The 16,901-nt window shown below is 48.4% G+C and overlaps 1 protein-coding gene across 3 annotated transcripts in view; it reads right to left on the reverse strand.

The window, feature by feature from the left end:
- Nucleotides 1-2,244: 2,244 nt before the first annotated feature.
- CAMK1D (calcium/calmodulin dependent protein kinase ID) overlaps nucleotides 2,245-16,901 on the reverse strand; it is a 372,235-nt gene continuing 357,578 nt past the window's right edge. For 2 of the 3 annotated variants that reach the window (XM_008150426.3, XM_028158913.2), the window contains 5 exons: nucleotides 15,116-15,228; nucleotides 13,650-13,728; nucleotides 6,124-6,211; nucleotides 5,157-5,274; nucleotides 2,245-2,794 (listed from right to left, as the gene is read on the reverse strand). In XM_008150426.3, coding sequence (XP_008148648.1) covers nucleotides 2,676-2,794; nucleotides 5,157-5,274; nucleotides 6,124-6,211; nucleotides 13,650-13,728; nucleotides 15,116-15,228 — 517 coding nt within the window. In that variant the 3' untranslated portion in view covers nucleotides 2,245-2,675. Of the gene's footprint in view, nucleotides 2,795-3,661; nucleotides 3,770-5,156; nucleotides 5,275-6,123; nucleotides 6,212-13,649; nucleotides 13,729-15,115; nucleotides 15,229-16,901 lie in introns of those variants that run through there. The other variant, XM_028158912.2, reaches the window with a different exon arrangement.

Genomic DNA, 16,901 nt, shown 5'->3' on the forward strand with positions numbered 1-16,901 from the left:
AAGGTCAAGCTTTGGGCTGAAACCAGTCCCCGTCCCCTGCACTGTGTTGGCTGAGACCTGACTGTTAACAGGCCGGCATGGCTGAGAGCCGACCCACACCGCAGGAGGACACCTGCAGCAGGGCCCATCTTTCAGCTGCTCCACACTTTTCAGGGAAGAAGACATACTTTCAAGCTAATTGAATACACATGCACCCCACACGTTAGCTCCAGAAAACAATGTCATCACCAGTGACAGAATCTGCTTCCTAAGTGCCAGCGCCTGGCCTGTTTAGCCAAAGTTGTCTTCCTTTTGCTCCAAGCCTGACTGCTTAGTTCCTAGGACCCTACGCAAAGAGCAGGCATGGCGTGGAGGGTGCCAGGCCTGCAGGGGACAGTGGACACGAGGATTCAAAACTTTAGGCAAATGTTCACCCCCTGTGACGCGAATGACTGTTTTCTTATACTGCAGAAACTTAAATGTCCCGTCACACTTATTGATAAGCAACATCCTACCGAGCCTCCTGGAGAGATGCCTCCGTTTCCTCAGATTCTCTTGACAAGACGCATGCTATTGCCCTTCTGAAGGTGTAGGGCTCACAGCGCGAACTGGCAAGGACTCGGGCAAATGCAACAACCCGGGTGGCTGCATATCCAACTCAGCTGACACACATTTCTTAACTGGCTCTGTTGTCATTTTGTTGTCTTCCAGGCTTTTTACAGATTTTGAAGAGTGATCGTCTGATTTTACTCTGGTTGCATGTGTGACAGATGCCAAGTGGGATTCCTGCCCAGGGGCTGAGTGCCTATGAGGTATGTGGAAACAGGGTAGACCTGTCTTTCCAACTGCTCTTATGCATACCTGTTCTGCCACCCTAAAGGAGACAGAATGGAGCTCTAAGCCGAATACTGTGTGTGTGTGTGTGTGTGTGTGTGTGTGTGTGTGTGTGTGTGTGTGTGTGTGTTGGGGAGGCTATTGCTAAACATTTGGCCTGGACATAGGCAAAGCTGTGGAAGTGATGAAGATGGTTTGACCAATAGGACCTGTCAAATGTGGCCAAATGCAGGAGCAGAGCTTGAGGATAACAGCTAGGAAAGTCGCTGGACCATCAGCAGACCTACAGGGACACACGATGAGCGTGAGCTGTCTGTGCAGAATGCAGACTCATGGCGTTGCATGGCCATCGAGGGAGGGCTTTTGCAAAGCTGGCATTTGGAGCCACCTGCTTGCCTCTACAAGACAGCATCCTTGAAGTCTCCTTGAAAAGCGGTTTGCCCTGGGTTTCACACTGTGCTTGCTTTACCTTGCACACTCACGCACCACGTGGGTGAATTTCATGGCCCAGTTTGCCCGGGTCATTGCCAGTTATAGCACTGCAAGTCCTGCACTCTGGGAACCCTTCAGTGCCCCGCCCCCATCACAGGTCTTTGGTTTTCAGACGGCCCTGGTCAGAGGGACAGCGTCAGGGCCAGCCGGGCCTGGCTGAGACCATCTCTGGCCTTCCCTGCAGCCCGTGTCCTGCTTGCTTGGCAGTTCACCTCTCCTTACCACCCCAGATAAATTCTTTTCCAAGGCCCCTGCCCTCTCCTCCTCCAGGTAATATTCATACAAGAACAGGGGAAAATGTGCAGAAACAACTTTTGTGAGTTGGAGGTCATTTTAAGTGTAAGATTAGAAATGCATTTTTTTTAAAAAAAAAAGAGAGAAAGAGCGATTAATTCAAAAACTGCATAGCTGAGAGCAGAGCTTCCATGGGTTAGCCCCATGAGAAATGAGAGCAGCGTGGAAAGTTCACTTTAAACAAAATGGCATCTTGTTCCTTTTGTGAGGAAGGTCCTTAACCATCTGCTGGGTGGGCATCTCCTTCACAGCAAGGCTAGCCTCTAAAGTTTTAGTCTCAGGGGAGCAGGCTTCTTAATTTCTGAGCGCTGGGGGCACGAGGCCCCTCGTTTCTCTGGTTGACGGGGGTTTGCTGGAGGAGCCGCCAGGAAAGGGCTCTGCAGGGCCCTCCCCAAGAGGCCGGAGAAGCCAGCCCTGCGGCGCTGCTCAGCTGTCCAGGGAAGGACAGAGAGAAGGAGGAGAAGTAAAGTGCACTCTTCACTTTGGAGACAGATTCTTGATCCTCTTCTTACAAATTTTAAAAATCCCTTGAAATTCGCCTCGGAGGGGAAAATATCTCCTGATGGTTAACATAAAACTTTACTACCACCAAGCAAACGATATAGGTCATGTAACTAAGTATAGATTGCAAAGACATATATCTTAAAAGGAAAAAAAAAAAACCCTAATGTGCAATATTTACCAATACTTAAATAATCCAGTTGAAACTTTTTTTGTCATTAATGAAAAATACAACATAGACAGTTACCTATAGTGAGAAGAGCAGAAATGACGGAAGGAAGTTGGGGAGAGGACAAAGAGAGTCCATTCATTAGAGCTTTGCAAGATTCATATATACAGCACCAGGTCCTGTTAAATCAGCTTCCTTGAGTCAGTACAGTTTGTGAGAAATGAACACTTCAGAATTGCAGTATAAAATATGGCCATAAAAAACTTCTGTCTTCCAGTCCTGTGCAGGTAGGCGCACCATGCAAGGTGGGATCACTCTGGGGTGGCTGGTGGCACTGGTGGCCCTGGGGACCCCCTTCCCTGGCTCTGCGCGAGGCCTCGCCCCTGGGCCCCACCTCCAGAGCCAGTCACTTGCTTCCAGAGTGCACCGTCGTCACAGTGGTGGGCCTCGGTCTCCGCTCCGCTCCCACGCCGGGGACCCCTGATGAAGAGGAAATGAAACTACAGAGCGTGGAGGGTGCCAGACCTGCAGGGGACAGTGGACACAAGGATTCAAACTTCAGAAGGAAATACTCCCCCTTCTTATGGCAAGGGTTTGTGCAGGGGCCAAGGTTCTCCACATTGGACCCTAAACGTTTACCTCTCCATAGGAAAGCAATCGCAATGTGTTCAGAATGCTTTCTTTCTAGACCCAACTCTTCCCTCCTTTTTTCATTATACTTATAACTGCTTTGTGTTTGAATACCACATGGGGTAGCCACCACAATCTGATAGGTTCCAGAATGAGCACTTACTATGTACTAGGTATCAAACTAGGTGCTGAATAAACACTGTCATTAGGAGAACAATACTTCATGAAGTTGTTATTTTAAGAACGAAGAGAGAGTGCGATGCATCGATGACCCCTGCTTGTGTGTGGTCTACATTCTTGGCTAAGAAGCACCTGTGACAGAGAGCACACCGAGAGGGGCTGTTGCCTATCCCGTGTGAGCTCAGCAGCCCTGGCCTGAACACGGCCTCCACAGACCACAGGCAAATGCGTCCCAAGCAGAAGTGTTGCACCGGGAGGTCTGGATGTGGATGAATCCACTGAGCTAAGCTTGGACTTTGCAAGCTTGGAAGATCCATAAACTAAACGATTATGGTGGCTTCACTGTCAGAGCCATTGCATAAATATTCAAAGAAATGACCGACGGTGGGTTTCCTTTGACCGGAGGGTGGAGAGGAACTATGCTGACCTGGAAACGTGGGTCTACGGGCGTGTGCAATTGGGTCGGGGGACTCATGGAGATTTCTTTTCATTTTTAAATATATTTTTTATTGTTGATAGTATTACAGATGTGTCCCATCTCCCCTTCCCCCCTCTTCCCAGCCCTTACCACCCCCTCACCCAGGTCTTCACTACCCTATTGCCTGTGTCCGTGGGCTATGCACATAAGTATATAAATTCTTTGGTTTATCTTCATGGAGATTTCTTGGAAAAACTGAAGGGCTGGAATTCCTGAATGAGATGGAAGGATTATTTAGGGATGAAGCAAACCTTTTTCTAAGGGAAATGAGAAGAACTGTGATGCCCAGAACAAAACCAAGCTGCCTGCAGGGTGCTCCACAGCTAGGAAGTGAGGGCTGATGGGGAAGATCAAGGCAGCTGCTCAAAGCGGAGAGGAGCCACTGGGATGGCCGGATGTGAGATTAAGATAAACATATAGAGGGGGACACGGGAGAGAGAAATAAGGGGAGTGGAAGTGCATCCTCAATGACATAACATCCCATGCAAAGATGAAGGACAATGAAACATGATTACTATTACTTTGACTGTAAAGCCAATGCATTTTATATAAATCAGCCAATGATCGTCATCCTCACCAAAAAATAGATGAAACGTCAGGGAGAGCAGGCTGCCCTGAGTCTCTGCCATCCCTTCCTCAACCCTTAACAGCGACTCAATGACAAGCAAATCTGAGAGCAAAGAGATAGAGCAGAAAGTGTCTGGGCTTTTGTCCAGACAGACATGAACTTGAAACAGATTCATCATCTGTAAATAAAAATATCAGTGCCTAGGGTTGTGTGAATATTAAATAGTGAATTTTCATAATGTAAATTGGTGCAGCCAATATAAAAACAGTATGGAAGTTCCTCAAATAAATAAAAATAGAGTACCACATGACTCAGCAATCCCTCTTCTGGGTATCTACATGAAAAAATTGAAAACACTTATTTGTAAGGATATATGTATCACTATGTTCACTGCAGCATTATACACAGTGGCCAAGGCATAGAAAGAACCTAAGTGTCCTTCAATAGATGATTATATAAAGAAAATGTGGTACATATACACAATGGAATACTGCTCGGCCACAAAAAATATGAAATGCTGCCATATGAAATACTGCTAAATAAAATAAGTCAGGCAGAGAAGGACAAGAACCTTGTGATTTCACTCATGTGTGGGATGTAAAACAGAAAGCAACAAAGACACACACACACACACACACACACACACACACACACACTCAGAGACACAGATACAGTCTGATGGCTACCAGAGGGAAAGGGAGATGAGGATGAGGAAGATAAAGGGGTCAAATAAAAGGCAAAAGAAGGAGGCTAGGTTTCGGGTGGTGAGCACACAATAGCAAATACAGATGTCTTACTATAAAGATGTGCACTTGAAACTTGTATAATGCTATTAACCAATGTCACCCCAATAAATGTGATAAAAAAGAAAAAATTTAAAAATATTAAATCATGTCCTAGGATTGTTGGGAGTATTAAATGGGGAAAATTATTGAAAGTGCCTAACATACAGCAGGTACTCAGCAAATGACAGCGCCCTCCTCTCTATCCCAGATCTGCCAGTTGAAAAGCTGTTTTGGCTCCATACTCACAATCATTCTGGCCGGCCAAACTGAGGCTGCTCGACACGCCCGCATTTGAACTGTCCAGGCTGCTTCCAAGATGGAGTCTTCTCATATGCCTCACGACGGCAGTGGCATTAAATGCTTGCTGAAATTCAAGAAAGGAAAAAAGTAGGCAAAATACTTCCAGTTACTGAAAGAGATGCAGACTGCCTCCTACTATTTTCCCTGTTACGCTAAGCATTTCAAACTTCCAAAAATGTTCTCATGATATTCTATAAAGAAAATTTACATTGCCCCTTCTTCCAAAAGTACAATCAAAATATATTTTGGAGAAAAAAAATTTTTCTTCTCACATAATAGACATACAGAATAAACGTAAACTAATTCTGTCTATAATCTAAGAGAAGTGACTTCTAGAAAACATGACATTTTAAAATAATTTTAATTTTCCTATCACTGGTGATTTTGGACTGAAGAATAGTAGCCTCAGAATAAAGGAGGTCAGTGGAACTGATTTTGTTTCTGTATGGCCTCTCACTGCTGCACTTAAGGACCCGCGTTGATTGAGGTAACCGGTCGATGGTCACAAAGCCCCAAAGATTTACACCCAACACCTTTTTATCAGAAAGGATGGATGGGTTCAACTCAGATTTCCTGTTCGTCTCCCCGTCATGTCACTTTATTACAAGTCCCAGCCAGGAGGAGAAAGCAAAGACCACGCTAAGGCACAGCACATGAGTCGGAGCTGGCGCTACTGCCATTTTTGACTCACAGAGCGGAAATTTTAAATCTCAGACTTCATTCCTCTCACACCATGATTGTCCCTTCAAGTCTTCATTATTATTGGTTAAGTTTAGCAAAATTATTTGGGTGAGGTTCTGGGGGTTTTTCATCAAACGCAGTGACAGTAACCCTTAGAAAGAAAAAAAATGCTCAAACTGCAAGGCAAGTGAGTGGTTAGACTCACTGGGAGTCTGATCAACACAGGACTTACTCTCCATTTGCTCTTGGCGAAGTTCTTCCGGATCTGGGCACTGACCGACTCGTGGATGTTCTTGTTGAGGGCCGTGTCACCTGCGATCCTGAAACACAGGCAAAGATGCTTCTTCTGAAGAGGCTCTCAGAGGTGGCGGGGGGGGGGGGGGAAGGCGTGGCGGTTCTGGCATGGACCCTCTTTCCTGGAAGCCCCATCCTCACCCTTTCCTGAGGCTGCTGGCTTGGCCCCGCCCTCCCAGGCTGCTCTTGTCTGTGCACATATCACAGGGCACTCCAAGTCCTGTCGATTTCTACCCCAAGTCCTGTCGATTTCCACGCGCTGCAACCTCTCCAGGGCGGGGCAGCACCTTCATGGCTGACCTCTGCCTGACTCTCACTTTTTCCTTTTTTGACCCCCCATTCCTGCGACATCCACAATGACAACATACCCTGACCTCAGTTTCCAACCTTCTCCCCTTCCTTCTCCCTCCCCCACCTCTATGCCAGTTTTCTACCTGCAGCTTCACCTCTACCACCTCACATGTGTTCCCTGCCTGGTCTGACCACCGGAACCTCCCAGGGCCTTCTGCCCAGCTTCCTCCTGCCCGAGGCCCCTCTCTGCCTTCTCTGGGCCCTCTTTCCCGTGGACCAGCTCACATCTGCGGCCCACAGCTCCCTCTGGTTCCTTCTTCACTGAGCTGAGCTCTGCAGCATCCGCTCAACTACAACCACCCTGGGCACCCAGCCGCCTCTCTGTGCTCAGGGAGAGGGCCCAACCCTAGCTCAGCTCTGCTTGACAACTCTACTCCTGAATTTCCCAGATAAGCCCTCATAAGTGCCAGGGCCACATCCACTTTGCATTCAGCTGGGTCCTTGGTGTTACTGGGCACTAGTTTTTGTTTGTTACTTAGTCTTCTATTAGCAAAGAAGAAGGTAGGTTTGCTTTTTACCTCCTATCCTTGGAGTTCCCCTCATCCTATGACTCCCTCCCTCTGCCCCCACCCCATCTTACACCTCCCTCTCTCCTCTTCTCTCTTCTCTGACAGCCTTTCTGGTCTTAGTCATCACCTGCAGGTCACTCCTAGCCCATTCCTCTCCCCCGCATCCCTTCCCTCCCTCACACCACCTTCCCTCCACATTCACCGCTGGCCTCCCCCAGGTTCAGAGGAAGCTGCATTTTGTGCTTAGTCCTCTGGACTTGGAACCTTCCATCTTTCCTTATCAGCAAACCAAGACATTCTAGATTCATCTTTGATGCCTAAAAAATAATTTCTTGCCTCTTGGAAAAGTTGAAGGGCAGACAGGTGACGGGGACACTGAGCATCCTTTCTGGCTGGAAGGTATGTGAGGAAACCTGTCGCTCCCAGACCCAGAGGGTCCAGGACACTAAACAGCCCAGATGCCAGACTATTAAGTCCACATGTTTTGTGAAATGAAAGGAAGATGCTTAAGGCCTATTCAGACAAGACATAATCCCCAGATACAAAATATGTTCCTACCCAGCCTTTCACTTTAGAACTGAAAACATGGTTGAGGGACTGAACATTAAGTCTGTGCCAGGCTGGGCCAAGTCTTGAACCCAGTCTGATGTTCCTGCTCAAAGCAGCTCCCCCTACAGACCCTGCTCCCAGCAAGGCTGAAGTCACTTAGCCCAGAGGACACTCAGACCGAACCCCATGACCAGATTTCCACTTCCAACAACTGTCAATCACCATTCCCCCCAGACACATTGTGAACAGAAATAGGATGTCTGAGTGGGCAAGCATCCCAAACCCAAGAGCCGGGGGCTAGGGCTATGGACATGGTTAGCAGGCGTTTTCTCCTGGAGAGCTCGTTGAGTAATTCCTCCTGCACTGTTTATAAAGTTACATCCTCAGGAAAGGAGGCCATTCCAACCCGGTGGCCAGCTCTTTCTTGGAAACAGCTGCACTGAGTGGTAGGAAGTATGGAACTCGTGGGGCTGAGCACGGCCACAGTGCAGAGCCGCCCTCCAAACCAAACAGGCCAGCGAGCAGGCAGACACTCCCTTCTCTGTGGGTGAGCGTGGGCCCAGATGGAAGGAAAATGCACACTTCCAATTATTTCCGGAATGTTCCATGCTCCCTTCCCACAGCCCTAGGGGAAGCTGCGCTGGGGAAGAACCAAGCAGGGCAGATGCAGCGTCCACAGGCTCCTGCTGGGCAGTGGCCCTGGGGAGCAGTCGCCCTGGGCCGCCAGCCAGGCTCCCCCTCCCCGGGCACCGCAAGGAAACGGAGACTGCCGCTCACAGGAGCAGGCCGGTCACAGCGACAAGGTGTGGGCTCCTGAGGCTCAGTGCTGCTAGGTCAGCCTTAGCCATCAGCAAAAGGAGGCAGGGAATCGGAGACCTGGAAGGAGCCTTAGTTGTCACCTCATTGTCCTAGGAATACGTGATACGTGATGCCTCCACTACATGAGAATTTCCTTATAAAAACACACACACACACACACACACACACACGCACACGCACATGCACACACACACGCACACACACACACACACACACACACACAGACGCACGCGCACACGCGGAAGCTCGTGCACCTATTATCCCTTGCTTTTCCGTTTTTCCTCTATTCCAACACTGCAGGTGGCATTGATATACATTGCTCTGTCCTCTGCCACACAGAGCACCAGCTCATCCCTCCTGGCCTTCGGTGTTCTTGCCTTTCCTACAGGCTGCTCTGCCCCCACAGTTCTGACTTTGCATGTTTCTAGACACTTGCTCAAGATGTACGTGGGGATGGCTGTGTGCTTCAGTCGGGGTCTCCCAGACTCCCGGGCTGTGTCCTAACTCCAGCGTGGCTGGAGGAAGACAGAAGACGGGAGGGGTCTCCGTGAATACCGAGAAGAGGGCCGCAGGTGCCACCCTGGCCTGGCTGACACGGCAGGTCTGAAGGTGGGCACGCTGCCATTGTCATGGGCACTGGTCCCTGGGGCCCAGGATCATCACTCTGGTTTGCTTGTCACTCACTGAAACTGGAGACTGGGGTTCAGATTGTTCTTCCCTGTAATGATGCTGCCCCGTAACCAGGAATGGGTTCCCACATGCCACTTGCCATCCCCTACTCTTTGTCCGTCAGCCAGCAGCCTGCTGGTCCCTGTCCACGCACCACCAGGAGAAAGCCAGGCCTGCAGGAGGGCTTAGGAAACACCTGGTGAGATGGGCGGCTGCCCTCCACAAGGAGCCCCCTCCTGGCTGGAGTGTCTGCTTCGAGGCTAAGGGAAGGCATCTGTGACTTCCAGAGGCCTCTCCTGGCCCTCGGTGGCCTTGATTAAGCTGGAAGAGCAAGTGCAGAATAAGAGGAGCTGCCGGCTGGAGAGAGTTGATGTGTGGAGACCGCGGATTCCAGAATGGTGATGCCGACAGAGCCAGGCATCATTGGGACAGCCACTCCACTCCTCGCTGGCTCTCAGCTGAATCCACATTCTTCGCCCGGGAATTTCACATAAAAGAAACAGGCATATCATACAGGCAAGCAAGGGGGCTTTTAATGATGCTTGAGTCAAACGGCATTCTTTCTTCTTCTTCTTCTAAAAGTCACTTTCCCATGTTTGACTTCTTGGGAATTTTGAAATGAATAGTAAAAATTATAAAACACTGGAGGGAAAAATATCTCTGAAGAAGGCATTTGTGTGTTCAGTTCACAACTAACATGTCCTAATGTGACCCAGGCTGATGACTCACATCTTCACCTCTTGCATGCCTTTTCTCCAGCCCCAGACTCATCAGCACAGCACACAGCACAGTCACCCTCTCCTGGGCAGCCAGGTTGAGCTTTCTGAAATGTAAATCTAATTACTCTGCTTAAAACCTGCCAGGGCCCCCCAATGCCCAAAGGGAAAAGTACAAACTCCTCAGCACAATCCTAAAATAATGGCAATTCTTATAGATTGGAGACTTATTAGGTCCTAGCCACTCTTCTTTTTTGTATGTATTATCTCATTTAATCCCTGGAAAAGCCCTGTAGGGTATATACTACTGTTATTCATGATCTCAGTTCTACAGGGGAGGCCCAAAGGGTCAAAGAGCCTGCCCACCACTCAGTAATAGTGGTGAAACCAGGACAAGCAGGGCTCATGCCAGAACCCTAGTTCTGCCTTCCTTTCTAGTCTCATCTCCCACCTCACTCCTCTGTCCCTCTTGCTCCAGGAATACCTGGTGCTGTGGCAAGAGGGATGGGTGTGTGGCATATGCCGCCAGCAGGACCCAGGCCGCTCTTGGGCCTGCAACCCCTCCAGTCTGGATGGCCTGGTGAAAGGGTTCTCTTAGCATGCGGCTCGCATCTCTGTGAAGTCCTTGATTCTGCTGAGGACACCCTGTCCCTCTGCCAGGCCCTGCAATGACCTCTCCTTCTTTACACTTGAGTAAAAAGGACCTCTCCTTTGGTTTTTCAAAAATGGCAGGTGAAGGAGAAACTGGGCTTTGACTGGCCTCCTTCTGCCTTCCATGAAGTGAGGCTGTATTAGTGAACAAGTACTTGGAAGCAAATCACTTCCCTTCTTCTTTTTTAAAATCCTCCCTGGAGGATATATTTACCATTGATTTTAGAGAGAGTGGGAAGAAGCGGGTGGGGGAGAGGAGAGAGAGCGAGAAACATCGATGTGAGAGAGCCACATCAATTGGTTGCCTCCTGCACTAGCCCCAACCAGCACAGGGGACTTGCAACCCAAGTACGTGCCCTCGACTGGAATAGAACCCACGACTCCTTGGTTCGAGTGACAACATACTAACCACTGAGCCATGCCCTTCCCTTCTTTTGAGGTCATTTCCATCCTTTATAAGATAATCCCAAAAGTCTCATACATATAAGACAAATGAGTCCTGGGGATGTAATAATGTACATGATGAATATGGTTACACTACAGTATGGTATATCCTAAAGCTTCTCATTACAAGGAAAAAAACAATGTTTAAGGTGGTGGATGTTAACTCAACTTATTGTGGTAATCATTTCACAATAAATATGAATGTCAAGTCATTCTACTGTACACCTTAACCTTACACAGTGTTGTATGTCAATTATATCTCAATAAAACTGGAAAAAAAGGTTTTACAGATTTAAAGGCCCATTGTCTAAAAGGTAAGAAAACTTGGATTATCTTTATGGCCACATACTTTGACCTACTGTACAGAATGACTTACTAAAACAAATAATCAAGATGATATATAATCAAAACTGCCTCCTTACCCAGAAAATTATTTATTTACCCCTCCAGCTCTTTCCTACTTTCCCTTTACATCTCTTATCTGCAGGTGGGGAAGAGCACTCATTTTGGAGTCCCCCAGTTCTTGCTGGAAACAGTTCTGGCTTTGCCATTACCTAGTTGTATTGTCTTGGCTAAATTACTCACCTTTATAAATCCATTTCCTTATCTCTGACACAGAGAGAAAGCCTACCTTACAAGGTTATTGTAAAGAAGCAAAATGAGATACTATTAATGCAGTTAGTACAGTACCTGGAACATGATAGATGCTCAATAAGTGATGGTTGTTATTATAAACTAGAGACCCGGTGCACGAAATTCGTGCACGGAGGGGGGGGGTTGTCCCTCATCCCAGCCTGTACCCTCTCCAATCTGGGACCCTTGGAGGGATGTCCAACTGCCCGTTTAGGGATTGGGCCTAAACGGGCAGTCGGACATCCCTCTCACAATCCAGAACTGCTGGCTCCCAACTGCTTGCCTGCCTGCCTTCCTGATTGCCCCTAACCGCTTCTGCCTGCCAGCCTGTTTGCCCCCAAGTTCCCTCCTCTGCCAGCCTGGTCACCCCTAACTGCCCTCTCCTGCAGGGTTGATCACCTCCAACTTCCCTCCCTTGAAGGCCTGGTCCCTCTCAACTGCCCTCCCTTGCAGGCAGGGTGTCTCCCAACTGCCCTCTCCTGCTGGCCATATTGTGGTGGCCATCTTGTGTCCACGTGGGGGCAGGATCTTTGACCACATGGGGCAGATATATTGTGTGTTGCAGTGATGATCAATCTGCATATTACTCTTTTATTAGATAGGATAGAGGCCTGGTACAGGGGTGGGGGCCAGTTGGTTTGCCCTGAAGGGTGTCCCTGATCAGGGTGGGGTTCCCTTGGGGCGTGGAGCGGGCTGAGCGAGGGACCTGTGGTGGTTTGCAGGCCAGCCAGGCCCCCTGGCAACCCAAGCAGAGGCCCTGGTACCTGGAATTTATTTTCCTTCTACAATTGAAACTTTGTAGCCTGGAGTGGAGCCAAGCCTGGGGCTCCCACCGAGGCTGGCAGTCATTTATGTTGGGGTTATAATTGAAACTTTGTAGCCTTAAGTGGAGGCCTGGGCCCGGCCAGGGTGTGTGGAAAGCTTTGCTTCCCCTGTTGCCGGGGGCAACCCTGGCCTACTCTCCCAAGCTCCATTCTGCCGCCATTTCTGTTTGAATTTGTTTACCTTCTATAATTGAAACTTTGTAGCTTGAGTGGAGGCTTAGGCCTACCAAGGGCAGGCGGAAAGCTTGGCTTCCTCTGTTACCTAGGAAACCTTGCTCTCTGTGGCTGTAGCCATCTTGGTTGAGTTAATTTGTTAAGTGGGCGTGGCTTGTGGGTGTGTCGGAGGTATGGTCAATTTGCATGTTTGTCTATTATTAGGTAGGATTAAAATGCTGTGAAACTGGGTCATGGCACTACTCTGAGCAGCTCCTCTTTGGGGGTTAACCAGCATCTGAGACGCTGGAGGAAATGCTACAAGGGATGATGGAATAAACCTGGGTCAGTCTTCTAGAGTGTTTCCTAGCATTTGTTTTCATTATATTGCATATTTTAATACTCCTGGCCTTTGTTTCAAGTGGATGCTCCTGTTGCTTTAGCAATAACAGTTAACGAAGCACTTACTCTATACCAGACATCACGCCAAACTCTCGACATGCATTATCTCAGTTATTTCTTAAGTCAACACTATCAACTAGGTATCGGTATCCTCCTTTTAAAGATGAGAAAACTGGGGCAAGAGAAGTTAAGTATAAAGCCCAAATCACAGCTAGTTGGTAGAAGTTAAGTATAAAGCCAAAATCACTAGCTAGTTGAAGGTGGTTCAAATCGACTAAGTTTTATAACCCAGGTAGCCTCAAGGGTGCTGCTGAAAATGTGCATAGAATGCATCAACCATCAGCTGATCCCTCTGGAAGTGAAGAAAGACTAACTTGAAAAGCATCTTAGAAGGGAAAAATATATAACTCAATTCATTTAACTACTGAGTAATAAACCCAAGGAATAAAACTCCCATCTTAATGCCTCGTTGGGCAATTACCTTCACTAAAAATGGCCCTAAAATATTCATGTAAAGTGAAAAAGCTACAGCTATCTTTCCCACACTTAACCTGTCATTAGTGCACGTGGGAGGCTGAGCTGGAGAGAACAAAAGATCCCGTGTGCTGGCATGAGACAGGATCAGGGCCCCTGGCAGAGTGACATGCAAGCATTGCTGGGCTGTCCCAGTTCCTGACAGCTAACCGGACGTTACCCTGGGAAGGCGGTAGACACACGGCCTCTCTAGTGGGCGATCGTTCTTACCATGGGTGCCGAGCTGCCTGCTCACATGTGTATCTTTTGTTTGGATCTTTCTCCATCAGATTCCGAATGAAGTCTTTTGCTGTTCAGAAAGGAAGCACACGGGAAGGAATCAGTCTGTGGCTTGAGCTATGATACCAGCAGTCTCTGAGAGTGTCGTGTGTAGCATGGAAATGATGAGACCAGCCCTCCACAGACCTTACAGTACCCTGGACACGGGGACCAGCATTTGGGGAAAAGGGAAGCCCAGGTTTGGAATGCTGAATGGTGACCTGCCAGTGAAGAGGCAGCCAGGCCAGGGCTGGGCCCTGCCCTCCCAGCTCAAGTCCCTTCCCTCTGGCAGCTAGGGACACTTTTGTTTCAGAGATGAAGTATCTTTGTCACCACGGGACTTTCATTCTGCTCACTGCAGCCATAGGGAGTGATTTGTGGATGTCCTCTGCATGTTTTAGAATTCAACATTTGCTAAGCTGGCCAGGTCCTGAACTAGCTGGTGCAGTGAGATGGGCCCTTGTGGGAAGTGGGGTGCTTGAAGGCCCAGGATGGGGTGTGGCCCAACAGCAGGACACTGAGAACATGTGAGACCAGGTCACAGGATCGGAAGATGACACCTGTGGGGCAGGCTGGAAATCTGCAGCCTCGTATGGTCTGGCAGCTCACTGCCCACAGGCTGGGCTTCTGGGGGACGGCCATGCCCTTCCCAGGTGAGAAGTAAAATATATTCCCCATGTGGCTCCTTCCTGCAAGCCTTGGAGAACTGTTCTTCAGGTTTTGGAAGACGAGGAAGGAAGCAGATGTTTCCAGTTAGAAGGAAATAACACAAATTAAAAAATGCAATATTTGAATAGCTCATCAGTGAGTACAAAACTCTGTTTCATTTATTATTTTATTTGCTTCTTATACCACCCTTCTTGATAGGAAGTATTACTACTGTCCTCTTCGTATCAGCTTGAGAAATGTCGTCAGTTTATATGGGCCTTGGTTTTGATCTTTACCCCCGAGGAGGAAAAGCTGACCTTCTCTGGGAATGTTTTCGTGTGGCGTGGCAGCTGAGACGTGGGCTCTGGATTCGGTCTTGGGCTTGAGTCCCAGCTCTGCCACATACTACCTGTGTGACTTGGGACAAGTTATTTCACCTTCCGAGCCTCAGTTTCCTCATATGTCAAATGGGTTAATAGTAATACCATCTGATAGGCTGTCCTGAGGATTGAGCGAGGGAGCACGTGTGCACAGCTTACAGGGCTCAGGACACAGTAAGCACTCAATAGATAGTAGCTAATATGGTTTCACTCCTTGGGGCACCCAGGTCAGGGCAAGGCTAGGATTTGGTAGAGGAGTGAGTCCCTGTCCCATGACTTGATTTGGGCCCCTTGTCCTCCACTTTGCTAGTCAAGCCCAAGTGCAGAGCGTCCTGTCAGGTCAGGTGAGGGTGTACCGTCCAGGGCGGCCCACCAGGAGCCACGACTTACCAGAGTCAGAGATGTCATCCCAGTAGGGGGAGTCGAACTCATACTCTGCCTTGAGGATCTGTTCAAAGAGCTTGGAGTCATTTTCATCATAAAAGGGAGGGTAGCCACAGAGCCTGGAAGACAGGATAAAGGAAGGATCTGAAACACTGCATCTCCAGTGTGGCAGTCAGGCACCTGCCTGCAAGGAAGGCCGTTTTCACTCCAGTGGAGAAAACCCCACTGTGCGTGCTGCAGACAGTCTCAGCGAGGATCGCACGCTCTGCAGGCACAGGCGGCACACAAGTCAATGCGTGGTGCACTCAAGAACAAAGAGGGCTCCCTCAGGCGATGACTGAGGTCCACCCTGACTCCACACATTATTCAACACAGAGTCGCATACACCTAAAACCCACCGGACAGCCTTCTGTGTATAAGTGTTATTGACCTTACTGTCTATGATATCGCCCCTTTATAGATGATGGGTCAGTGGGAAAAACACACACAAAATATAAGTTTATTATCCATTTTAGGGCCTGTTCTAGGTTCATTTTGTTTAATAAATCATCATAGGAAGAAAAAGAAATTTTATCAGTGTGAGAACCAAGTTGCCACAAGTCACCTTAACTTGTACGCTATCACCTAATCATGCCAAACCCAGGTATTTTAAAGGTTATAGTTTTGCCCATTAATATGCAATAAGAATAAGCATAAGTTGGCACAAATTAGAATACTGTCATCCTTTTCCACTGACCCCTTTCAAAGTTGATTTTTAAATTGGGATGTTGAGAAGTTGGTGCAAGTAACGTATAGTTCTGGAGATACCGACAGTCGTCTAACAAACATAACAGAAGTAGGAATTTTTATTAATAACCCCAAATACAATTCATTCCGTAAAATCCTAGGTTCTCACTCCAGTTCTACTATCATCTCCAATGCGACTTTCACCATCAGTAGGCCACTGACACTTTCTGGACCAAAATTTTCTCATCTGAACAGGGAGAGGACAGACCAGAAAATTCCCTATATTATATCTGGCTTTAAGATGCTATGATTCTATGACTTCCTGTCCCGTTTTGCTTGCTTGGCTGGTCAAGACCCCGGGGAAGGTCTCACACGTGCTTGAGGCCCACATGGGGCAGAGACAGGCCCGGCTGGGAATGGACAGTGGGAAGGGGTGGGGTTGCGGCTGGGGCTGCCAGGGTGGACAGAGCAGGAGGCAGGGCTGGGTTCCGCAAGGCCAGGTGTAAGCTGGATTGCACAGAACTTGCCCTGGACAGCCCAGCACGTGGCAGCCACAGTGGGAGTTCTGCCCCCACACAAGCCCCGAATCTTCCCACAGAGCCAAACTGCTCAAAACACAGCTACAGCCTAGAGATCGGCGAAATGAGAACAAGTTAACAGGAATCAACAGACTCCAGGCCTGCAAGGGATGAGGCTTGTCAGCAAAGAAGGAATTGCCACTCCTGCCACAAAACATAGTGTCACCAGCCAGGCTGCACAGGGGACTGGCTGGTGACATCTTTAATGGCCATAAGACCTTCCTGGGCTGATAGGATTCTAAAGCCTCTATCCCCACAGGGCTGACTTAGGATCCAAGTACCTATTTCATTAAAATATTTTTATTGATTTCAGAGATATGCAAAAGTTGTTATGAGTATAGAGAGCACGGATATTGAACCAGGATAGTTTTTTGAGGGCGGAAGTAGCAGATGCCTGTGCTTTGTCTCAGAATGAGCAGAGTTTTATAGGAGACAGAGGGGCCGCAGCGGGGAGGGCTAACTAGGAATAAAGGCATGGAGGCATTTTA

This window comes from Eptesicus fuscus, chromosome 5 (assembly GCF_027574615.1).
Source record: "Eptesicus fuscus isolate TK198812 chromosome 5, DD_ASM_mEF_20220401, whole genome shotgun sequence".
Classification (NCBI taxonomy): Eukaryota; Metazoa; Chordata; class Mammalia; order Chiroptera; family Vespertilionidae; genus Eptesicus; species Eptesicus fuscus.